We start from the raw sequence: 26,379 nt of genomic DNA, 5'->3' as shown, positions 1-26,379 counted from the left end.
TTAAAATTATTGTGTTTTCAAAACAAATTCTCAAAAACAGTTTAATTAAAAAATTATTTTCGATAACAAATATCATCAAGGCCTTCAGAATCAAACAACATATCTATTTTTTTTAGCAGTGTTACACTAATATAAATGGATAATTATGCGTATCATATATGATTTTTAGTAATGGATTAATTTTACTTATTTTTCCTCGAGTTCTTGCTAAATACATATTATTCATTGATTTGAATTTCATTAAATACCTTTGTTATTTTTTAAATCATAGTAATTATATTACTGAAATAATATTTTCTAATAGTACATTTCTCTCCATCTTATTTGACGTGCAATCAAAATATAAAGAATATTATAAGTGGTAAGAACAAGTCTACAAAGATCCAAACAACTTGCTTAGTGAGAAAAAGGTAACAAAATACAAATAATGTGCTTATAGTACAAAATTGGGAGGATGGGTTTTTTTATTATCAATGGCAATTGTATATTCAAAACTAAACCACTCATGTATTGACTATTAACCCTTGAAATGGTATATTTTTTTATACCATATTTGCCCCTTTTTTTTTTTTTTTTTTGGTTGTATTATTAATTGATATTATTGATTTTATTTTATTGTGGTGGAAAAGGTATCATGCAAAATTAGCGAAGCTAGAGGTACACGGCTGCAACCCTTAGCCAACCACATTTATTAATCCAGTTGACTTGATGTGAATGGAGACAAACACAGGCGTTGGGCCAGAAATTTCAGGCTCAGCTCCTCCATAATTGAAAAAACTCAAGTCAATTGCTAGTCCCCGGAGTGGCTGCACCAGACAACCCTGCAACCACGCAGTCAGTCACCTAACCGCCAGTCATCAACTATGACTAATATTGCCTCAACTACATTATTTCACTCAACTCCATGGAATATATCACAATTTGTGGTTTGGAACATAATCATGGGTTAGAAACAAAAATCGTAGGTTAGAAGAGGTTGAAGAAAGATTTTTCCTATGTCGGCGGTTCTAATTCGGGGAGATGTTAGAGTTTGATGGTGAAGCGTCTTGTTCAGTGACAAGGGTGGGCAAGGGGTGTGGTCCGAAAAGAAGCAGCACATGGCCTAATGCTCGGTCCTACACTTCCTGGGACTCGGTCTACAATGCTGTCACAGCTAGGATACTGCAACTAGGGCTATCTCCTGATTTGTGGCACCTCACTATATTCCCATCAAATGATCCACATGTTTTTGTACGCAAGCAGTAAATGCTTCACAAAGATGGATCAATCCCTAAGCGTGCACCTTAACATGAATAATTCTGGTATGGGGGTGATTCATGAAATCAAAATTTCCGGAGTTGTGGATAGGGTTGTAACATCCTCCAGAGCTCCATCTTTTATTAATTGAATGTTTTTTACAACATGCATCGTATCATTTTGTGGGGGAGGCAAACCATTAATTTCTGATAGACCTATATTCGTGAAGTGGGGCTTGAAAATGACATTATGCTTGCAACAATTGATGGTTGCAATTGGGCTAAGCTACCAGGGAGCTGATCAAACTTCATTCTATCCTCAAATCATGTTTACCAACGTACTTTGTCGAGCTTTCACCTTCAGCTGTAGGCCATGGCTAGGACATTCGCCACTGCCCCGAAATTTTGGGCACTACTCGACTATGGCACATATTTATACATGTTGATTAAAGCACAATTCCACGTGAAACTTGGCTCTTACAAAACGGTATATACTTTTCGGGTTGGTAAAGTTTTAAAAAATGTATTTCTTTCCACCATAACGAGGTATCCAGAGCTTGTGATAATTGATCATAAAATACACACATAGTAATTCATGTGCACCCTTTTGCTCTTGTCCTTCATGGGATGCTGCACTCCAAAAGATCATCTTTCTCTACCCCAAAAGCACGAAAACGGCCAAAATGCTATCATTAATCTTCCATCAACCTTATTGTCAAAAGAATTTACTTATGTAAACATCAATTATGGAAGAAATTGCGACATGCCACTCATGCACAAGTGCACACAGTGCTTCTGGGGTGGAATGTTCTAATTTTTGGAGCTTATAAGCACTTATGACCGGTGATCATTAATGATCGATCCTGTCTTTAACCACATCTTAGAAGAACAAGAGTATGGCTTATGTACAAAAACAAGTCAATTATGATCTAATTGCCTTTATAAGACCACCCCAGGCTCACTAATTTAAGCCTTTGCCCAAGATAAATGAGACCTTAATGAATAATAAATGTGAAAAAAGTAGTATATCATATGTAATTTTCTTGGGCATACTGAGACTGAATCTAGTTTTGAGGAATTTGAACATGAGATGGAAGGCGACCGTAGAAGGAAGAAGGATATAGATGATAAGAAAAAGCCCTAACCCTAAGGGAAGGCCAAAGGCAATCAGGAATCCCAAAGTCCCCCAGCAAAGGTGCAGAACAAAGGCAAAGGCCAAAGGCAAAAGGAAATGATTACTTGAATGAAATGGGACCCTATTGATAATCTTTCCTTTCTAAGTCTCTCAATTTTTTGACTTGGGTTTGGGTCCCACACAGGCCACCATTGTCTTTATGGATTGAATGATAAAAAGAGCACCTCACGTGGAGTCTGAACCAAAGGGGCTGTCCAACCACAATAAAAGGAAACCCAGATTCAGAATATATAAAAAATAAAAAAAAATAAAAATTAGAAATTAAATTCCAAAATCACAACAATTTTCAAAAACACCACCAATGGGCAGTGACATTCACAACAATTACAGGTCTTCCAAAGAAAGAAAGTAAATTTCTTTCTCTTTGTAAAATAAAAACATAACCCACAAAATAAAAAACAAAAAAAACATAAAGAAATTGCTTTTTAAAGCTCACCCATATAATTCCCACTCATTATCTTTGTTGCTTAAAGCTTGCCCTCCTTCCTTATCCTCTCTCTCTCTCTCACTTGAGCTGCACCAACACAATACATCAAATGTGAAAAGAATTCCAAGCACAAGAGAAAGAGAGACCCACATGTGTTTTGTTTAATTCAGTTTCTGGGTTTCTCATAAAAATTAAAGCATTGTGGGAGTGGGAGTGAGTGTGTGTGTGGGAGAGAGAGAGAGAGAGAAAGAGAAAGAGTGGGTTGTCGTTGATGTGATGATGGAAGGAGGTGATGAGCTCCACAGGCCAAATTTTCCATTCCAATTGCTAGAAAAGAAGGAAGAAGAAGCGTGCTCCAGCTCTGGTTATCCGTCTCTAGCCATATCATCTGCAGAACCCAACACCAACCGCTCTAATTCATCTCTACAAATCGCAGCGGAGCCTTCCAAAAAGCCGCCTCCCAAGAGGACTTCCACCAAGGATCGGCACACCAAAGTCGACGGACGTGGCCGCCGCATCCGCATGCCTGCACTCTGCGCTGCTAGGGTTTTTCAGCTAACGCGTGAGCTCGGCCATAAATCCGACGGCGAAACCATCGAGTGGCTGCTTCAACAGGCCGAGCCTGCCGTGATTGCCGCCACCGGAACCGGCACAATTCCTGCAAATTTTACGTCCCTTAACATCTCCCTCCGGAGCTCGGGCTCAAGCATGTCCGTCCCATCTCAACTAAGATCCACTTACTTCAATCCCAACTTCTCGGTCCCTCAAAGAAGAAGTCTTTTTCCGGGGCTATCATCGGAGAATTCTTCCACACTCGTTAATTTCCAATCTAACAATCTAAATTCCATGTTTCAAGCCAAGCAAGAGTTGAGAGACACTTCACTAGACCTATCGGAGACTGAGGAGAGCATAGGGAGGAAGAGGCGGCCGGAGCAGGATTTGTCGCAACAACAAATGGGAAGCTACTTGCTGCAGTCGAGCACCGGCTCCATCCCGGCCAGCCATGGTCAGATTCCGGCGAATTTTTGGATGCTCACTAATTCTAATAACCAAGTCATGAGTGCTGACCCTATATGGCCATTTCCTTCTGTTAATAACAGTAACTTATATAGGGGCACTATGTCCAGTGGGCTACATTTTATGAATTTTCCGACTCCTGTTGCCCTCTTGCCTAGCCAGCAGTTGAGCTCCGGCGGTGGAGGTGGCAGTGGTGGTGGCGGTGGTGGCGGCGGCAGTGGCATGGGCGAGGGTCACTTTAACATGCTGGCTGGACTAAACCCTTATCGGCCGGTGATGGGGAGTGGAGTGTCGGAATCTCAGGCAAGTGGGTCTCAGTCGCACCATGGAGGTGATGATCGACATGATGCAACCAGTCACCACTCATAGATCATCATCATCATCACCGTCATCCCACACTTGTGCAGTTTGATGTGTAGCACAAGTGGAGGTTTGAATATTGCTCTAAATTCTGAGTTCCAATATTCCATTTTTTCGTGTGATTAATATGGGTTTTAGGGTTTGAGAGATGAAAGACGATATATTTAACATGAGTATTGATTGGCTGGTTTTGCTCAACACTCATCTGGGTTTTTACCTACACACTATCTTATTCCCATTGTTTGTGCATTTTTTTTTTCAAGAACTTCCTTGTAATTTATATGCTTTGTGTTGAAGAATATCATGACTTGTATGCAGAACTCCAGAAGAAAAAAAATGACAAATTCATCCATCTCCTAATCCCTTCCATTGTTATTCTCTTCCCGCTCCTGCTATCTCAACCAATTCAATCCATTTTGATTGAAATATCTTTGATCATTACTTGTTTTTGAAAATTGCTGCTTCCCCATTGAGTCTGTTAATTAGAGAAAAACCTTAACTTCCTCTCTATCACTGCCTCTCCATAAGCAGTTCAAAAGCAGCTCAAACAATCTAAATATGGAAATATCTAACATTACTTCATTTTAAAATTTGCTTCTCCAATGGAAAAAACCCAACTTTACTCAGGATTTCAAAATTTTAAAATTTGCAGAAATTATTCTAGAAGTCCCAGAAAAAAAAAAACCTTAACACTAGTCAAAATCTTCAGTGTTTCCGTATGGGCAATGACCTCAAAAAAATTTAGTGTGTCTGCTGCTTCAAGAAACCATCTCTAGTTTTGAAGATGAGATGCATAAGAGATGAGATGAAACTCCAGTAGTATTGGTGATAAGTGTTTGTAGAGAGTAGAAGTTAAATGTAAAAAATGGAGCATGAAGAGAATCGGGTTTACTGCATCTATGATTCAAGAGATATTGGGAGAGATGGGGAAATAGGACGAGTAGGGCCCATACCTTATCAGTTCCAGGTGTTGCTCAGGTGGTGAGCCCCAGCTGCTGCTCATTGCCTAAACCAATGTACAATGTCACTGACAAACAGGTGGATCATTCTTCACTCTTTTTCATTTTTCTTTTTTTCCCTCCTCTCCTCTCCTTCAATTTCAATTTCTATATATTATTTTATGCATCGCTGGCACCACAGAGATCAGTGGTGGGTGTTAATGACCCTACTCCACGTCTCCCCACCCGCCCCATCATCTCATTAAATCTTGACCCTTCATTCTCCTGCCCCACTCTTCCCATGCATTACACTGAATGATTGGATTTGTGTATCTGTTAGAGAAATGTAGAACTTGTAGTTGTAGCCACGTCTCCCTCCTGCAATTTCTTTGGGTGCCTAGCTGATGGGGTTTGCATTCAATTCATAATAATGTATGTGTTTTATTTTTTTATTTATTTTTTATTTTTTTGGGGCTTTTGGACCAATTTTTATTTCCAATTATGGGTATGGTTGTACTCTGAATTTACATATAAATTACATGTCTCTAATTTGCTAAACATTGACATACATGTCCACATCAGTACTATAAGCAGTTTTGTACGTTTCTGTGTGATTTCATGAAAGTGATTTATAATTATATGAAAGAAAAAAAAAAAGGCGGTCAATAATTTTTTTTATGGTAATTAAATTTGTTAAGGCGTTACTGTCTTGATAACTATCTTTGAAAATAATTTTTAAAAATTGTTCTTTAATTTTTATATAACAAAATTCTATTTCAAAATTTAAAATGTTTTCAACTTATTTTTAATATTTTTAAATATATTTTAAAAATATTTTTTTATCTAGTATTTTATACTTAATCAAAATATTTTATATTTTTAACTAAAAATGTTCTTTAAAAATACTTTATTTTTTTATTCTTAAAAATAAAAAACAATTTTTAGTTGTCAAAGCGTATTTTCTATGTTTTTTATTCTGAAAAATATAAAATTATTCTTAAAAACAGTTTTCAAATATTCTATAAATTTTTATAATTGCTCATTAGTATACTTTTTTATTTATTAAAGTTTTAATAAAATTAAGTTGCTTCTTTATTGTTTGCTTTTAAATCTTATTTTTAAATATTTTAAATGAATACAATTTTTTTTTAAAATTTAGGTCATATTTATATTTATGTATGGACTGTTTTCTATTTTATTTTCAAACAAAAACCAACTTAAAAAGATATGTTTACATATGAGATAGTTTGATTTTAAAAATGAATTTATTTTAGAGAGTTAATTATAAATTGATTAAAACTTTTTATTACAAAAAGGTACGAAGGATAAAAGAAATAATAAATTAACATAATTCTACTAAAAATAAATCATAAATATCAATAAATTCAATTTAATTATATTAATTAATATCAATAGATTACTTTTAACGAAATAAAAAAAAATCAAATATTTTAATTTTTAAAAAACAAACACCACCTAAAATTTTACCATTTTCATTTCTAAAAATATTTTTTTGAAACTTCTCTTAATCAAATATGTTTTAAAAGAAAAAGAAAATCACTGGAAATGGAAATTATTTTAAAAGAAAAAACTAAAAAACATTTCCTAAACTCAAGGCAATATTAATTTTTATTTGAAATTAATCATGTGGATTTTAAATCAATTCAGAGTAAATAAAATAAAAATGTCACATAAATCATATAATTATTAAGTATATGGTAAAGTAAATATTTCAAATCATATTATGATAAATAGAGAGTTTTTGAAGTTGAATAAATAGTTAGAATCATATAATAATTTCAAAGATAATAAAGAAATTGTTTTTAAATTATTTTTTATTTTTTATTATATTTTTTTTCAAAAAGCTTCTGAACAAGCCTAAGGCCCTGCCAGTAAAAGTTCACATCTAGGTCAATAATGGCAACCCAATTTATTCCTCAAATTCCATAGGCAATACACCTCAACATTTTGCATCCGTATCAAATATATGTACAAAAGCTGAATTTGTCCCATATGTTTCAATAATGCACTAATAATTTTAGGGTGCCCCATGTAATTAAATAATTCATGAAAAATATATCAACTTCTTAAACATTATAAACTATTAATTTTTAAAATAAAAAAATCATAAATTATAGGAAATGATTTTGTGACATCCAATAATTATTGAATTGAATTCCAATTTGAAATGACATCTCATGAAAGCTCTCCACCTTTCAAAAATCAAATAAACCTCATGCATTAATTTCGTTTGTCCCGATGCTTGCTTGTACATATAGAAATTTCCTTTTATTTTATATTTTATGTTTTTAAGAATAAAAAAATAGTATTTTTAGATAATATTTTTTATTATTTTCACTTATTTTCTTAAATTATTTTAAAAAATATTATACAAACATATAAAATAATTAAAAATAAAACATTAAATATAAAAATTATTTTTAAAATATATTTAAAAATATTTTAGGTTTCTAAACAAATTTTTATTCTATAAAACATTAAAAAACAATTTACAAAAACAATTATTAAAAACCGTTCTTCAAAACTGTTTTCCAAAACATTTACTAAACATGTCCGAACTTTTGAAAAAATTCTACTAAAAAAGTAACTTTAAATTTTCAAAATTTACTTTAAGAACTCATAAATAAAGAGTAATTTGAAAATAGTCCCAACTATTATACATCCTAAATTATTTAACAATTGTTATTTTTTAAAACATTTTATAAAAACATATTGGAAATAGTAAAAAGCCTATATGCATGTTGGTAGAATAAATTCAAGAAGCCATCTCTCTTTTGTATTTGATTAGACATAGTTTTTGTGTTGAAGAATGGTGGCATACCATCATAGGGCAATAGAATTGGTCTCTTTCTCAAATATGCTGCACATGGACATGGATCCTTAAGGTACAACAAATGGTCCCATCAAGAAAATCTTGTAACCCTAAAGTTGTATGATTGGACCATCCATACCATCCATACATACATCTTTTTTATAATTATTTTTGGTTAAGGAAATGAACAAAAAAAATGGCATCCATTTGGACCAAGAAATCTACTAATCAAACTTGTTTTCTTGATGTTGATACTTCCCAATCTCTCTAACTTGCTTGTTAATTGGAATGTAGGGATGCTTGTCAGTTCAAAGGGCCTGTTTGTTTAGGTTTTAGCATGCAAGTAATTCTAAATCTCTGATAAGACCCCCACTCCCTCACCCATCCACCTATATGCTCTATCTAAACTGTCTTATTATGGTTATTGTAAAGATACTAGAGAAGATAATAGGGATGACATGAAGGTTTAGATTTTACAAATAGTAACTACAAGAAGTTAGATGATGACATAATTTATTTGAGATAAATGTTAGCTCAAATGTTGAATTTGGTAGAACTAGGAAGAATAAGTAGTAAAATCTAAGTAGTGAAGATGTGAGAAAAATAAGGTTGTTGTAGAGTCCGAAGACGTAAAGTCTAATAGTTGGCAAGTACGAAAAGATCCTATTGTGAGAAGGATAAATGATAAAGAACTTTCGAGTTAAATAAGAAAAAACGCCTCAAGTCATCTAAGTTTTCTTAAAACTAACACGTCATACAAAATTGTGATTTTTCATGTTATTTAAAAATGACATTCCGACAAACTATCAAAGATTATTTTATTAAATCTAGTACATCCATCAAATTTCTAAAAAATAAATTATATAGAATGAGGGTTTTTATAAAAATGGACATCCATGATTGATATATGCCTGCAAAATTGACTAGTCACCTACTTTCCAATAAAAACTTATATACAAACATGTGTCTATCAATTTAGAAGCAACTAGAAATGATCACTCGATATAGATAAGGCAAGAAAGGATCTTGTTATTCAAGATTCGAAATTTTGGATGTAAAAGGTCCAACATAAAACAACTGTCATGAAAAAGACTTCAATAATGAGCAATAGGTTGCATTATTAGACAAATATAAAATTGAAGAGGATAGAAGTTGGGAGTGTAATTCTTTACAAATTAAGAAATAATCGAAAATATGAGATATTTGAATACAATTAAAACGCTCGAAGATTTTTTTATTTATAGTTCACAGTGCTTAGTAAACTTCATTTAATACGTAGTATGAATTATAAGGGCATGTAAGACTACATAAATAGTAATTATAACCGATAAAATGAAGATGATTTACTTGAGGCAATTATTGACCCACATGTTGAATTTAGTGGAACTAAGGGTAGTATGAAAATGTAAGAAAAATGTAGTGGTCAAGGAGTAAAAGAAGGCAAAGTCTAATAATTGAGGGGTATGGAATGAAAGAAGTTTCCAAGCTAAGTAAGAAAAACACATGAAGCCTCTCAAGTTTCCTAATCAAACACAAAATTTTAGTTTGGTCTTGTTGTTTAGGAACATATTCAAATAGGCTATCAAAAATTATTCCCTTCAAGCATAGTGGTTGTGTCAAATTTCAAAGAAACAAACCATATAAAGTGAGGGCTTTTGTAAAGGTGGGTGTGCATGATTGTTATATGCTTCCAAAATTGACAAGACGCCTACTTTGTAGGGGAAGACATATATGTCAATGCGTGAATAGAAAATGTTTGCACAAAAATTAATTTTTAAATTCAAGATGATTAGTAAGAAAAACATGTTGACCAATTTACAATAACTAAAATCCATCGTGAGGGAGAAATTTTTCTTTCTAGAAATTTTAAAAAACATAAAGTGCAAATCATGTCGGTAGGTTCTGGTCTTACATTAAGCTATATAATTTAAGTTGATAATTTTGTTTTACTTATTCCGATACAGAATTTTTTAAAATTATATATACTAATATAATATTTTATATATATTAGTATTATTCACATAATTTTTTATTTATAAATTTTAAATATTTTGATCATAAATTCTATTAAAAAAATAAAAATTACTTGTTAAATTATAAATTACAAGATGATTTGGTAATATTAAAATTTAATATCTTTCATATTATTTTAAAATTAAACATCAATGTATTATAATAAGTAATTTTAATATTATCAAAATTATATTCCAACCAAATTCTCTATCATGAAACCTAGGTGAAATTAGCCAATTGGACAAATTTGCCCTTGAATTAGATGTGTGTGTATTAATAAGTTTTTTGTATGTTATTTAAATACAAGAGAAACATATATATATATATATATATATATATACATAAATAAAATTTTAATTATATGTATTATTATTTTTTTACCCTTAAATACAATATAAGTATTAAATATATTTTTAAGTGATCCAAATGGTACAATGTCACAAATTTTATAATGCACATATTATTTTTTCTTTAATAAAACAACTTCAACTTAAAAATTATTTATTTACTTTAATTTTTTAAAATTTCCTTTACCTATAAAACTCTATGTAATTAATTAAGCAACAAAAAAATACAATTAGAGAAGAGATAATGTTTTTTCACGGGATAATTTCACTCACCTTGCATGAGGTTTTAGTTAAATACAATTAACCTTTATTAATTTGAAAATTTATCGAAACTTCCCTTATTTTGAATTAGAGAAGAAGGGAATAAAAGCAAGAAACGAGAAAAGGAGAAATTTCAAATTAATAGTCTCTGATGTAATTAGTCGAAACTTTAGGTACCTAAATGAAATTAACCCTTTTTATGTCATTTCTACGGTATCCTTTCTCACCGATTTTCATCACATCCGAGTATTTTTTTTTTCTCTCCCTCCAAACGCGACAAGGAAGGACAGAAGACCGATGTGAGAACTGCTTTGAAGAATTGGCAGTGTGATGTGTGGAACAGGGAGTCTTTAATTAATGGCTAGGGTTAGGAATTGGTGGAGCCATTCGAAAACGGTAGTTCTAATCTGGCTCACATCCGCTCTTCTTTTTTACTTTGGATTGCAATTTGTCCTCAGAAATTCCTCTCTCAATTACCCATCTGGTAATGGCTTTTCTCTTCTTCAATTTTTTTTTCATTTTCTCCTTTTTTTTTTTTTTTCATTTCCCGTTTGATTGATGAGAAACCGTGTGAAAGTCAATTATATGATTCCGGTTTTGTCTTTTTTTTTTTTTTTCTTCTTTTTTCCAACGATTTCTTAGTAGCCAAATGGAGCATCAAACACTGATTGCCCCTGAAAATTGGATAACGAATGAAGACAATACAATTTAGTTTACCTTTCTATTTTTGTTTACACTTCTATTTTTTCAATTTCTACACCGAATCTTCATTCTATTTGCTCGAGTGAATTTTGAAAAAATGTATCTGTAACTGTTGAATCGGTAAATCGAGGAGGTATACATTTGTCATATATTGTGTGAACTATGGTGTGGCCTCTGTATGGAATCGTTGGATCTATTGAAATTTCAAGAATTAAGGGGCATTTTGTTTTTCTTTTTTTGGATCCCAAGTTAATTAATTCATTGATCGTTTGGCGAAAGTTCAACTGAGTTTAGACCAAATTTCATATTCAATTCCTGATTTTAGTTCTAGATGTGTATTATGTGTCTGAATTTGTTTGCCAACTAACATCTATACCGGGCTGGTGGAGTTATGTTAATTTGGGAAAATTTGCAGCAGTTTCTACAATGTCGGATTCCGAGCGAAGATCAAAATTGTACGATAAGATGGAAAGTGACTTGAATGAGCATGGTGCAGCTTTCCTTGAACATGGTGAAACTTCTCAGTCTTTGTCCCTTTCAGATCTTTTCACCCTTAAGGATGGAATTGTAACTCCTGTACTCAAGGTAAGTTTTGAGTGAATTAAAACATTCCGAATGCTATACCCTTCTCTTGTTGCTTTGAGATGTGGATGAAGCTTTCCCTCCTTGCATGTGTAGGCAGCAAAACCACCAGTACGGGCTAATGTTTTGTATTTGAGCACAGAGTTCTCAGTGCCTATCTCGTAAGTAATTTTTTTTCCTTTCAATTTCTCATGAGGTTCTCATTTATCATGTTTCCTTGTCTGTGTGGTACACTGCTTATCGATGATATAAAATATGGCCTTAGTCCCATAATAGTGAAAGAAATTTTTTGTTTGGGATTTCTGATATAGGCCAATCACCTTGATGAATGACTAATAAATGCAGTGACCATATTTAAGTAGTTTGATTACTTTCTTTGAAACCAGGCGCATGGAAAATTTAGAATCTTTAGTTTTACGGACTTTTGAACTTGAAAGCAATATGGTTTTATGCAATTATTATAATATTGATGCAATCATATTATCTGGTAATGGGGAAACACCAAGAGTGTGGAAATTTGGATTTGGGGGTTCCCCTAATAGAAGATATTATGCAAATTGATGGATGAGAAAGCAAATTGACAGATGATATGAGGAACTAACAGAAGAAACCTATCATTAAATCTATGATGGTTATAAAATGCCTAAAAAATGACAGCCAAGGAAGTACAGGTGCAGGGTTACAGAATCAGTTTTGCTCTTATTAGACTTCAAATCAAAGGTAGAGTGAGGTTTTAAGCATCTGTGTGATACTTGACTGAAACTAAAGCATTTCAAATACCTATAGGAGCTAATAAAGTCACCCATGTTTGATAAAGCAGGGTACTTATATATAATGGTGTTTTACTAAATCCTTGGTGTTAGCAAAACTAGGAGAAATAAACTATGCATTTGAGAACTCCCACTATTAACAACTAAATCCTTGTCCATGTGAAATATATATAACTTCTCCTTATGAAAAGGAGATGATGATTCCTATGGAGAATGACCCTCACATTTAGCAGTCAAAATTGCCTGTAGAGACGGATTCTAATTGAATAGGTTACAAGGGTGACTATTTTATTGGCTTGAGGAAAACCACTGACTGTACACTCTAACATATTCTATACCACATTGTATTCTTGGTTGAAGAATTAGGGTCATCATCTGATGAGTTTTATTTTTGCCATGTTGATTTGTAAGCTTAGCATGATCCATCCTGGGTATAGATTTTGCTGCACCTATTTTTTATTTTTGGTTCCATATGTCAGCTGTTGTAAACCAAAGAGAGGTCTCACTACCCCCCCTATGTGAACAAGTTCAATCTCATCTCTTTTACTAAAGCTATGTCATTCCAACTCCACTCTGTAAAATGCAACAATTTCCTTAAACCACACAAATCTATACTTTAGAGAGGATACAATTTAAAGTTTCCCTATATATCCTCTCAATGGAGGTATCCGTGTATTGTATTGAAGTCATCAAATCAAGGATTTCACAACTTGATCATATAAATGGAAACCATAAAATGTTTTGATATGCTCATTTGCTGATGTTTATCATGTCTAATGTGATAAGTTAAATTGATAGTGATGGAGAGTTAATGTTTGATACGCTCATTTGATGTGTACCTTGGTTTATTGGTTTTTATTGTTTTATCTATAAAATTTCTTGCTTACTTATCACAAAAAAATAATGGAGAGTTTCCGTTCAGAGGATCAAAACCCTTTGTTATCCAAATGAATTTGTAGCGCAATACATGTTTTGTGCCTTATGCAAATGTTTTGGTCCTTGCAAAAGGTGTCACTGGTCGGGGCCTTAACTTCTCAATTAACTATTAGTTCACTTGTTGCGTTCAGTTAATTATTATATTATTCTGTGTGTGTGTGTGTGTTGATGATGATTTTGCACCCTTGTTAATATACTTTTTTTATTTTCTTATAACAAAATTATTTTTTTGCTAATTAATGCAATTGTTACAATAATCTGGTTGAGATTATTTTTTTCATCAACTTGATTTGCAAAAAAGGATGCATCAAATAACTAGCTAAAACATACTTATCAAAAAAAAAAAACTAATTAAAACACTTTGCAGGCTATTGTTTGCAGATGTGATTAATAATAATGAACTTCTCATATAAATAAATAGTTAAATATATATAACCTGCCAAATAACAAAAATATGGATATGCTTCTGATGTTACGATATTGTAGATATCCACATGTTGGAAAAATATTTTTTATCAGATGTGTTTCATGTGTATACCATCAAACAGCCCTACTTTCTGCAGAAAGTCTGGATGCCTTTGGAAGTTCTCTTTAACAGTTTTGTTTGCTGTACTTTTGTATTCATACATGAAAGTTGGATGCTTGGACTATACATCCATGCTTGGCTTGCTGCAGGGAAGCTGTAAGGTCTATCTTTTCTCCATACTTCGATAAAGGTAACTTATCATCTTGATACATGCTTGAATTTTTTGAGCTTGAGTTGTAAATTCATTAATAGGTGGTTTAAAAGAATAATCTTTTGAGTAACTATTAAGTGAGCTAATCTTTCATATATTTGAGAATTTTCAATTGTCTGATTGTTTGCATGCTTTTGTATGTATTGGTTAGTGATCTGGTTTCAGAACTCTAGTTTGTATCATTTTAGCATGTTTCATGCCTCACATCATATTACACCTGTTCCTGCTACGGAAGTTGAGGTAATTGCCTTTTGGAGCCATTTTATGTGTTCTGTTTCTTTTCTCTTATCAAAATATTTTTTGTGTTTAACCTGCACTTCTCTTGTCAGATTGAAGGTGAAGCAACAGCTGTTGAAGCTGTTGCAAAGGCCCTATGCCCTTTGAAAATCGTGTTAGACAGGGTGCTCTTGACTCCAACTGGTGTGCTTCTGGGGTGTTGGCAGGTAATTTCTCTTAACTTAGTCTCTCTTTTGCTTTTTGTTTCTTCTTAATGTATTTGATATTTATACATGAGCTGCAATCTTGCTGATATGAAATTATATCTATATCTATAATGCGGGTAGGTGCTCTCTCTCTCTCTCTTTATGTGTGGCTAAAATTTTATTCACAGGATAGAATAAAAATCCTATTTGTGGATGTAGTTCACTAACAAGGTGAAAAGAGGATGTGATAGGTTAGCCATCTCTACATTTATATCTATTATTTGTGGGATACAGAAATCCCATGGTGAGACTGTATCCCATGAATAAAAAACATGGAGGTTTGTAATGAACCTTGTTAATGAAAACAAGGTTTAGATGAAGCATAGCATAGTAAGAAGGAGAAAGCTTAGTTACTGGGCTGGTCAATCCAGGGTGAATCTCATTTTGCATTGCCAAATCTTGCTTGACTAATAGTGGTAGAGGATTTCTCAAAACAGGATTCTGAGTATTACACGAGCTTGTAAGTCAAAGTAGGGAATGAGCTTTGCCTATAAAGCAAAGGGAAGCTGTGATGGCCAACCCAGTCTCAATAACCCTAGGAGGTTTTCCTCAGGAAATGTTGAAAGAGTGAAGAGACCATGGGTGTCAACTTTAAGCCCACAGTAAACATACAATGAGCCCAAACAAGATTGGCATTGACTTTTTTCATATTGATCGGGTATGCAGGCTCAAGAAAACGATTTATGTTATCACCTCCAATGAGTGACCAACAACATATTAATAGTAATGATATTATGAATGTTTAAAAAGTCTAGGTCTTGCTCTAGGGATACCCTTTAATCGCTCTATATTAATTTTTTTATTTATAAATTTATTTTGTTATTAATTAATTATGTAATTACTTAGTACATTAATTATAATTGGTAAATTAATTAATTAATTACATCCATCTCTTCTTTAGAAATATTAGGGTTTCAACTCAATTTACCTTGATAAATATTATTGGCCCACCATGTAACAATTTAAGCTTTTGGGTCAAATTTGATAGCTTAACATAGTATTAGAGCTTTCTTTTCAAGGAAGTAATGAATTTGAACCCATGGCTTATTTATTTCAATTGAGCACACTTTCAAGCCAAAGAAGCCTCTAAGATGGGGTATTAGTCAAAATTACAGTGCTAGTTCCTATAAAAATTGTAATCATCAAATGCTACAATATTTCATTCTTCAACACTAAAAAACAAATAAAATGAAAATCAAATCTAGATTTTCTTCCAATGATGACGCAATGAGATGGTAAACTCCTTAAATTGCCATGGGGAATCAATAATAGTAATAATAATTATAATATATCCAGAACTCTTATTTGGCAAACTAAACATGCCCCGTTGTATACAATCTGTCCATTGTTATGGTGGTAATAATAATATATCCAAAACTCTTATTTGGAAAACTAAACATGCCTGGTTGTATACAATCCATCCATCGTTGTGGTATTAGAATTCTTGAAATTTATGAACCTACAGGGAAAAAAATGCTGTTCTGTTCATAGCATTGGTCACCATCTTTTGTTGTGTTTGTTGATGTCTTTTATGAGGATATCCCTTTTTCTTTTCATAACAGGATGTTTTGTATTATCAACTTAGGTTAGTAATTGGCCTGAAAATTCTTACATGAAGTTTCCCCTCCTAGTTGATCTTTCAACGGCCATTAACCTAAATTTTCAAATGGCATTTATGTCTGGTATATTCACTGTGAATCATCATGTTGGAGAATTATTCTCAGCAAATTAATAGTATGTACTGACTTGTTCTCTTAATGGTTCATTTTCTTGTGTAGGTAGCCTCTGGGACAGATCCAGTAACCATTCGTGCTAAACTGAGAACTGCTCTTCCACGTGCACCCAAAAATCAACTTGTAAGAACTGTATGAATGTCTTATTTCTTTTTGAGGTTGTCAGAAGTCTCCACAAGTAAACAGAAAGGGATATACTAATGGCTTAAAGAAAGGGATAGCACATGGAGTACTTCTTGACCTAATATCTGATGGTTAGGATCCATTTAGTATAGATTCTATACAACTCTAATCACATTTGTTTTATATATATATCATCTCACTTACACTTTGGTAGCTATTTTGAAAGTAGGATTGAATAGCTTTTCAAAATTGATTTTTCAAGAATCAGAATATCTTCTGACTTTACAATCAGGACAAGAATAAAATAGAATACTAACAACTAATTGATATTTTACTTTTATTTTTTTTAATTAGCAACAAATTTTTTAATGTTGTACATAATAAATAAATTTGAATTATATTATTAAATATTTTGTATCAAATTATTTTATTAGTTATGTTATATATAAATACATATTGAATATATGAAATTATTTTATATCTATGAAACATTTGATTAAATTTTATTATATAGAATAATATTACCCTTTTTTATGGGCAAATAGGGATATATTAATCAATGCTCACCAGGGCCGGTGGGGCAAACCATAGAAGTATACATTGGGAACCAGAAAAAAAAAATGATGGTTAGATTATATAGAATAATATTACTTTTTTTTTTTTTTGATAGGTAAATTTTTTTTGTCCCCACTTGAACCTAGAACCTCCCACAAACCCTCTCCATCTCTTTACCACTTAAGCTAAGCCTCAAAGGCAATATTACTTTAAATTATGTTGTTTCTTTTTTCCCAATAATTTAATTTTTTAGATCAAAATTTTTTATCTGTAGAATTAACTACTAATAGTCTAATATCACAATAAAGAAATCATTTAAGGAATAATACTTTTGTAACTTAATGAGTACATGATATTGAATGTTAGTTGAAATTGTTTTATTGTTGAAGTGTAATGTCTGTTGGTATTTATAATTGATGGTTTTTGTCTCGTAATGTAAAATAAAGACTATTATTATATATATTTTTATTTGTGTAAGTGTGTTATCAACTTATTGATTCAGGGAATGGGGGTGAATAGGTAGTTCATAATTTATGTCAAACTATCAACTCTAAACTCAATTTTCTTCAACCATGATTTTTTATTAATTTGGTTCAATCAATTGATTGTTTTGATGCCTTGTAGATTTTCAATGTTAAATTTGATCAATTAATCGCACACCTGACGTCAGATATCTATGTGGAAAATTACCTACAAAGATTGCCTTAAACCCCTACAAATGCAAAAGCTGTGTGTCTATTGACCATAGTAAAAATCCACTAAATATGAAAGAAGAGTGCATATGGTTTTACCTAATCTGGATGCTACCTACCCCATGAGACTTATACCGACACATACACTTCTTTTTCATGTTCATGACACAATATTCCGCATACTCCTTAATAGAGATCTAAAAACGATATTAAGGCTCGGCAACTCAAACCCTTGATCTCTACTTTTCCTCCCTAAATTCAAGATTTTCTTGGGCAAATTTTGATCTGAGAGTTTAGGAACCAAGGCAAAATAATGGCGCCTATTTTTTCAAGGCTCTTCCAAAAATATGTTTTTCTAATTTGTTCTTATACTAAAAACCTTAACTTTAGAAAAATACAAATTTTTTCATTATTGTTAAAAAATATTCTAGATAAAAAACTTTGGAGTGTTCGAGCACCCTCCAAGGTGGTGCTTAGGGTGCTTAAGCTTCCCGTGTTAGACATTCTTGTGTCTACAGTTGTTTTCTTGTTTTGCATGCAATTTTCCATTTGATTGCTTGCAGTTACTTTTCCAGCGTTCATTGCTCACCTCTCAATCTCAACTATGGCTAAATGTGTATTTTATCATGTCATTACTTTGCCCTAGATTCAAACTTGCAAGCTACTTATCTGAGCTTCACCTTTAGAGTCTTCAACTCAAATATGATGTGTATAAGTCTCAGTGATACTGAAATAACTTTGAATCAGTGATTTTTTGGATCAAAATTGTCAACCTAAACTAATATATTAACTATTTGAATTCAATTAAAATAGAAAAATGGAAGCACTTCTCTTAAAAAATAATGAAAAAAAAAAAGAAATGAAATAGGTTTTTTAACATCTCTATATGTTTTCACAATTTAACAATCTAGTTTACCAAATACTTAACTGCTACTTTTGAAACCATAGTTTGCCGAATGCTCTATTGTTTTATGACACAACTAACAATTCTGCTAAAAATGTATTCTTCTAAAAATTGCAGCAATACAAAATTGACCCTTAGTTTTGGGAAGGATTCCTCATCTTTAATCTTACTTTTAATTCATATAAATAAACATTTGTTTCTGATTATAAAAAAAATGACCCTTAGTCACAAGAAAATTTACGGAAGGATTTTAGATGTTCATAATAACTGTTCTGATTGCAGTTTTGTTCTATATCTTTAACCATATTTCTTCTAACCTTCCAAATTTATGATAATTGGATGATGTTGAACAACCAATTTTCTTAAAAGCTTGAGTTTATAAGATTTGGGTCCACAATGTATATCAGGCTCTCTAACAGATGATGGTTCAATATAAGGTTAAAAAAAGAGATATATCTTCTGTGGGAACTCACTGCTATTACATGATGGGTACTATGGTCTTATTGGTGCTTTATTGTTCTATCCATTACTACAGCTACACGGTCATTGACATAGCTCTTATTACATCGTAGTAATATGAAAATGATGAGTGTGGTTTTTACTAATATTTGCCACTAGAAATTGCTTGGGTTGATCTGCTGCATTTTTCTGCTGCAGTATGACAATGCGATTCTTCATACCTCATTTGCACGACTTCTGGGTCCCCCTAAATTTTCTCCAACGGTAGGATGTCTGAAGTACATTTTGATTTTATTAGTACTTCAAGTTGAGTTGCATGTTTATATATTTGGATCTATGTTTTTAAATAATTTACACATGGTTGATGCCATGTGCAGGAATTGCATAAAGCGTCAGATCAACTTCAGTTTTTTCATGAGCTTGTCACCCGCCTTAATAATATAATCCGTGGATTTGAGGTATTTGCTTTTTGTTTCATAGTTGAAAATAGAGAATCTTGTTCAGTAGTAATGGAACTGATGACATATGATGTCCTTTCCATTTTGTTGTATTTTCAAAAGTAGCATACTTCATCTGATTAGGCTTTCTCTTTGGTGGGATCTGTTTTATGCTGGGTGTCAAACTCTCTAAAAGAGTACCTAGATGGGACACAAGTGGATAGCACTGCCTCCCAAACCTAATGGTATATTCCTTGCGTATTTGTGTTACTTGAGCTATTTTTAGGTACAACTCCATGAAAGAATGCCTTCTTATGGTGACAAAATATCTCCAATGACCAATCTAGAGGATGTATCTTATGGATTCCTGTTCCAGGTTTAATTTATTTTATTGATCACCAGTGTTATACTGGCCAATTTAATATGCAAAACTGCCTTGGGCCTATCTAATCTTTCATATGAAATGTGAAATGTTGTTTTATCCAACATGCACTGTGATTTGATTTGTAACTGTAAGACCTGCAAAAGTTTTGAAAGTAGAAAAATATAAAGTCAAACAGTATTTATTCCTAAAGCAATTTTGCCTTGGTTGACTATGGTCAGGCATCATTTAGAATTGAAAATATAGGATAATCATGCCCTGGAAATACTACTTCTGCAACCTATAAATGAATCCTTTCTACTTGGGCCAAAAGGTTGGAGATGCCTTCCATTTTAAGCAATTTTTTTATGGAAAGTAATGAAGCAGATTGTTATCATAGGCTGCTATTGTGATCAGAAAGCAGGACATACTGAATTCTACCTCTTAGCTGTGCCCTTGAATGCTATTTAAAGCAAGAATGACTTTAGCGGCCACTAGAATGGTATAAAGTGGCCTATCTTGGTTCTTTTTTCTTTGTGGGTAGGTGGGGAAAATGGCCTTCTTTTTAAGTTCTTCCAAGAAGCAGGTTGTGTACTTTTCTGTTTAGGAATCACTTTTCTTGAAGTTATTGATATACCAAGCAAATATAACTAGAACTCACATTTCCTCCAAGTTGCTTCCAAACATATCCTAGTTTTAACTCCGTAGTTCTTTTTCTTTTTTCCTTTTTCTTTTAGTTGGTTCACTTCTTGAAGTTTTGGCTTTACAATAGTCTTTTGTTGGTGAATATCATTCAGGCAGATGTTTCAGAGCTCTGGTATGTGGAGGAATATGACGTGTTGGCTCTTGCATTGAATGGAAGAATGAAGGTTCGCAGATTCAAATTGGCTGCAAGCAAATCTGAAACTTCAGAAGATCACAAAGTAGAAGGGAAAGCCTAGTCATGAAGACAACCTCTTTCATGCTCCACCGTCTGGTACCCAAGGCCTGGCTCCAAGCCATCCTCATACAAGTCTGAAATGTGCCAGTCTGCCCCAGTATAATATGGTGAAAAAATTCTAACTGTCCACAACCTTTCTGCCTCTATATACAAGCTTGTATAATGTATTATATGTATAATCTCAATTCACAGAATCATAGCTCAAGAATTGATGGATTTTATTTCATCTCAATGCTGCAAATGTTGGAATTAAATTCTGATTTCTGTACACTCATGAGTTGGAGGTGAACTGTTATGGTACCAATACAGGATGAAACTCCAATTGTATGGGCACTCGAGTAGGATATCCCTTTTTTTTTTTTTAATATTATTTTAATAAAATATTAGTAAAATAATAAAATTTTCAAAATGCGTATATAAAAATATTATGGAGGTCTGCACCAGTTCAAATTATAGTGATGTCACGTCACATGTCCCAGTCGCACGAAGTTTACGCTCCAACGTGCCATGCTGACAGCTGAACTCGAAAGTTCTCTTTATGGAAATTGAGTTCCTTCCCGTCTCTTTCTTTGGGCCCCTTTTTTGGGTTACACCGGAAGTCCAGCTTTAAAGAGGAAAAAAAAACCTAGTTAAAACGTATTGGAGTTGTACCTTTACAATTTTTTTTTAATCCTAATAAAAAATACCAAATATTAAAAATACCCTTAAATCGGTACCTTATAATATATTATTTTTCAAAAATAAATTGAATGTTAAAAAGTGTTTGATAAATCAATTTAATATTTAATATTATTTAATAATTTAATTTAAATTAAATTATCAAATAATTTCTATATGAAGTTAGAAGGCTTGACATGAAAGTGACTAATAAAGTGAAATAGTTAGCAACATACTAATGACAATACCCATTTAAAGTAGAAATTAAGATAATAGAAAGACTAAACTAGATATTGTCCTTCCATACAAAAAAATCCACAAATCAAAGTATGATGATTCTCTCATGGAGTAGTAGTAAAATAAACCACAAATATTCGGTTAAACTAATCTCATAACTAATTTGGATATTTAGGTGATATTTGTTTTTTTATTTTAATTTCAAATAGAACTTTAATACTTAATAGTGTTAAATATTAGTGTTTGTTTTTGTAATATTTTATTTCTATTAAGTATTAAAAAGTAAAGAAAAATCAGTATGTTATTTTTTTTATTTAAAAAAAATAAAATATTTTGACTTTTTCTATTCAACAAAAAATTTATAATAAGTCATGAAAAAAATAGAAAAACAAACTACCTAAAGTCTAAAAGCAAATTGCTTTTAGCAAAAAGCTAAAAAAACAAACACCCGTTAAGACTATGACTTATGTAGGGACCCTTTCCCCTGATAACACGTGGCACACATCTCCTGATGACGCGTGGCGCACATTCTCATCCGGCTAAACACCATCCGAATCATCCCATCCGGATACAAGTGATGCGCCCCTCATATCCGGACTGCCTCAAGGAAGTTCAAACGACACTTATAAACATAGACATCTGGACGGATTTCACAATGTATCCGAATGACCAACATAGGTCACCCGGATATGATGTCCGGGTCATTGACTGAAGTAAAGCAAGTATTACACGTTATCACAACAGCCTGTCATGGCCCACATCTCGCCATCTGCAGAGTCAGAGGACAAGATGAAGTGACAACAAGTCACTTCCCACGATCATTTCACATGATCACCTACTGCGATCTCTAACAGCCGCATCACCTACTGCGATCTCTGACAGCCGCATCACCTACCACGATCTCTGTCAACCGCCCGTAGGGTGATGATGGCCCTACCACCACCTAGTGCCATCATGACAACACAAAATATCTCCCCACCATTAAAGAATGAATCAAAGCTTTTGATACTGGATATATATCAACCTTCACACAAAGAAGAAGGTAAGCTTATTGTACCTAGAAAAAGGTCAACTGATTTATCTCTCTCTCTCTGACCATGGCTGACAAAACCATCGGAGGGTGCGTCCGGACACCCCGTTCGGATGCCTTTTGCAGGTGGAACTACTGAATCAAGAACTCGTATTAGTTGAGATCGTGTGTCCATCCATTGGGCAACTACGTGGATCACCAGTAACGCGAAGCCTCAACATTGGCGTCGTCTGTGGGAAAATTTTTCATTTGATTCAGTCACTAGCAAAGATGGCCACACCTTCCCGAAACCGTTCATCCAGTAGACGAGAGGAGGATAATTTTGAATGGCGTCAAACCATCGAAAGGAGACAGTTGGCAAGCGAACGACAGCTGAAAGCTCTCCTCCAGGAGACAGAAAGATTAAGAGAGGAAAACGCTGTATTACGTATCCAAGCTTCAACATCGGGACCTCCTCGTCGTCAGCGTTCAAGAGGCCAAGTAGCAAACTCAAGGCCAGAGCCAGAGTCTATATATCCTAAAACAGCAGGAGCTATCCCAGGAGCATGCAACGTGAGGCCTCATGAGCCACACACGCCTATGCCTCGAGCTCCCCGTGAGGAAAGCTCAGACTCTACTCATTTCTCAGCAAAAAGACAACGTGACAGAAAATCTCAGTTGTCAAATTCAATGCGCGCAAGACTAGGCCCACAAGAGCCTGGAAGATCAAGGCCACCAATAGCCACAACCTGGGCACCACGCCCTGACCCTATAGTCACCCCCATGGTGCAGAACGTGCACCCACATCGTGACCCCATGGTCACCCCCATGATGCGGAACGTTCACTCGCACATAGCGGTACAACAAGCTGGGAGAAACCTCCCAAGCGAGCCACCAATTGGTTCCATTAGCAAAAGGCTGGACGACATGCTCTCCACGCCTTTCTGCTCTCACATCATCCATTACGAGCCCCCAAGGGGATTCCTCGTACCAAAATTTTCCACGTACGATGGGTCCAACGATCCCTTCGATCATATCATGCATTATCGACAGCTTATGACGCTCGATATAGGCAACGACGCACTGCTGTGCAAAGTATTTCCCGCTAGCCTACAAGGGCAGGCCCTCTCATGGTTTCATCGCCTACCTCCCAACTCTGTTGGCAACTTCAGGGACCTGTCCGAAGCTTTTGTGGGACAATACTTATGCTCCGCTCGACACAAGCAGAACATCAACACTCTGCAAAACATAAAAATGCAAGATAACGAATCCTTAAGGGAGTTTGTGAAGCGATTTGGTCAGGTCGTACTCTAAGTAGAGGCTTGCAGCATGGATGCTGTCCTACAGATCTTCAAGCGAAGCATCTGTCCAGGCACTCCATTTTTCGAATCGCTAGCCAAAAAGCCTCCTACAACGATGGACGAATTGTTCAGACGTGCAAACAAATATTCGATGCTCGAAGATGACGTACGGGCAGCCACCCAGCAAGTCTTGGTTGCCGGATAGGTATCTAGAGGTGGCACGGAAAGAAATGCTAAACTTCCGGACCGGCCAAGGCCGTCTGACCGAAGGCAGGAAAGGCCAAGTCGCCCGGAAAGGCCGCCTCTTACACCTCTTTCCATATCATATGAAAAACTTCTCCCTATGATCCAAGGTTTGTCCAATTTCAAGTGGCCTAGACCCATCGGAACGGACCCATCCACAAGAGATCATAACAAGAGATGTGTCTTCCACAAAGATCATGGTCACACAACAGAGACATGCAGGTGCCTCCATTTTTTGGTCAAAAAGCTCATTAAGGCGGGACATTTAAAGCAATACCTCCGCTCAGATGCTGGAGGAAGAGACGTTCCCCAAAATCGCAACTCTGGAGCCCCCAGAGCCCCAGCCACCGCCAAGGCCGTTATAAACTACATTAACGGAGGCCCATCTGACGAGGAGTACGACTCTAGGCGAAAGCGGCAGAGATTGTTGCGGGCCGCGTTGGTACGCGAACGTATCAACTCCATCCGGCCTGGGTTAACTGGAGGGGGCCCTCGCCCCATAGATGGGACAATCATTTTCCCACCAGCTGACCCCGCCCGGACACTGCAGCCACACCACGACGCCCTCATCTTGTCCCTAGAGATAGGAGACTTCGATGTGAGACGCATCTTGGTTGACCCAGGCAGCTCCGCCGATCTTGTACAAGCATCGGTCGTTAGCCACATGGGACACAGTCTCACAGGCCTTGAAAACCCCGGACAAATCCTGTCCGGATTCAACGGGTCATCAACTACGTCATTGGGAGACATTGTACTGCCGGTCCAAGCAGGCCCAGTCACTCTCAACGTACAATTCTCAGTGGTACAAGAGTTATCACCCTTCAATATCATCTTAGGGCGCACATGGCTACACTACATGAAAGCCATCCCCTCTACATATCATCAAATAGTGAGTTTCCTCACCAACAATGGGCAAACTGACTTATATGGCAGCCAGTTAGCCGCTCGCCAATGCTACTAGTTAGCACGAGAAGCAGAGACGAGCCAGGAGGATGCATCCCTCCCTGAGCCTAGCAATCCGCATGACCGATAGCAATTATTGGGCCCGGTGGACAAGGATCCCCCGGCAGCAGATCCCTTACAAACAATCCAAATTTTAGAGGAAAGTACTCACCTCACGAACATCAACTCCCTCATGACACCAGAAGAGACCCAGAGCATGCAAAACGCCCTCAGACGAAACCATGACATCTTCGCATGGGCACATGCTGATATAAAGGGAATTCATCCCTCTGTTACATCTCACAAATTTAACGTCTTTTCAACTGCCAGACCCGTCCGGCAAAAGATTAGGCGCTTTCACCCGGATAGACAAAAAATCATCCGGATTGAGATTGACAAATTACTAGAAGCCGGATTCATCAGAGAAGTAGATTATCCGGACTGGTTGGCAAACGTAGTGGTGGTACCCAAGAAAGAAGGAAAATGGCGGGTGTGCGTCGATTACACCAATCTCAATAATGCGTGTCCAAAAGACAGTTTTCCTTTGCCACGAATAGATCAAATCATGGACTCTACTGCGGGGCAAGGGATGATCTCCTTCTTAGATGCCTTCTCCAGATATCATCAGATTCCTATGTACCCAGCTGACGAGGAAAAAACAGCATTCATAACGCCACACGGCCTTTATTGCTACAAAGTCATGCCATTCGGGCTCAAAAACGCTAGCGCCACTTATCAAAGACTGATGACAAAAATCTTCAAACCCCTCATAGGCCACACACTGTAGAGGTATATATTGATGATATCGTGGTTAAAAGCAAAACCCGAGACGAACATGTTTTTCACTTACAAGAAGTTTTTCACCTCTTGAGAAAATATGACATGAAGCTGAATCCTTCTAAATGCGCCTTCGGCATAAGCGCTGGCAAATTCTTGGGGTTTATGGTCAGC

The 26,379-nt window shown here is 34.8% G+C and overlaps 2 protein-coding genes across 3 annotated transcripts; both read left to right on the top strand.

Annotated features, from left to right (window-relative positions):
• Positions 1–2,877: 2,877 nt before the first annotated feature.
• On the top strand, positions 2,878–4,586 carry LOC100245013 (transcription factor TCP15). Its single transcript, XM_002268533.5, has one exon. It carries the CDS (start codon positions 3,134–3,136, stop codon positions 4,241–4,243), a length of 1,110 nt encoding a protein of 369 aa, XP_002268569.1. The 5' UTR covers positions 2,878–3,133; the 3' UTR covers positions 4,244–4,586.
• A 6,255-nt stretch (positions 4,587–10,841) lies between these two features.
• Positions 10,842–21,372, top strand: LOC100250065 (uncharacterized). 2 transcript variants are annotated; one of them, XM_002275434.5, is made up of 10 exons: positions 10,842–11,110; positions 11,744–11,913; positions 12,007–12,071; positions 14,292–14,332; positions 14,505–14,593; positions 14,683–14,796; positions 16,614–16,691; positions 19,500–19,565; positions 19,679–19,759; positions 20,897–21,372. In XM_002275434.5, exons 1-10 carry the CDS (start codon positions 10,984–10,986, stop codon positions 21,038–21,040), a joined length of 975 nt encoding a protein of 324 aa, XP_002275470.1. In that variant the 5' UTR covers positions 10,842–10,983; the 3' UTR covers positions 21,041–21,372. The 2 variants fall into 2 exon arrangements, with proteins under 2 accessions (XP_002275470.1, XP_010663382.1); XM_010665080.2 differs by having other exon boundaries at positions 10,851–11,110; positions 11,747–11,913.
• Positions 21,373–26,379: the final 5,007 nt, after the last annotated feature.

This window comes from Vitis vinifera, chromosome 17, assembly GCF_030704535.1.
Source record: "Vitis vinifera cultivar Pinot Noir 40024 chromosome 17, ASM3070453v1".
In the NCBI taxonomy this organism is placed as follows: domain Eukaryota; kingdom Viridiplantae; phylum Streptophyta; class Magnoliopsida; order Vitales; family Vitaceae; genus Vitis; species Vitis vinifera.
Note: the sequence above shows the minus strand (reverse complement) of the source record. Positions and strands in the feature narration are given on the sequence as shown.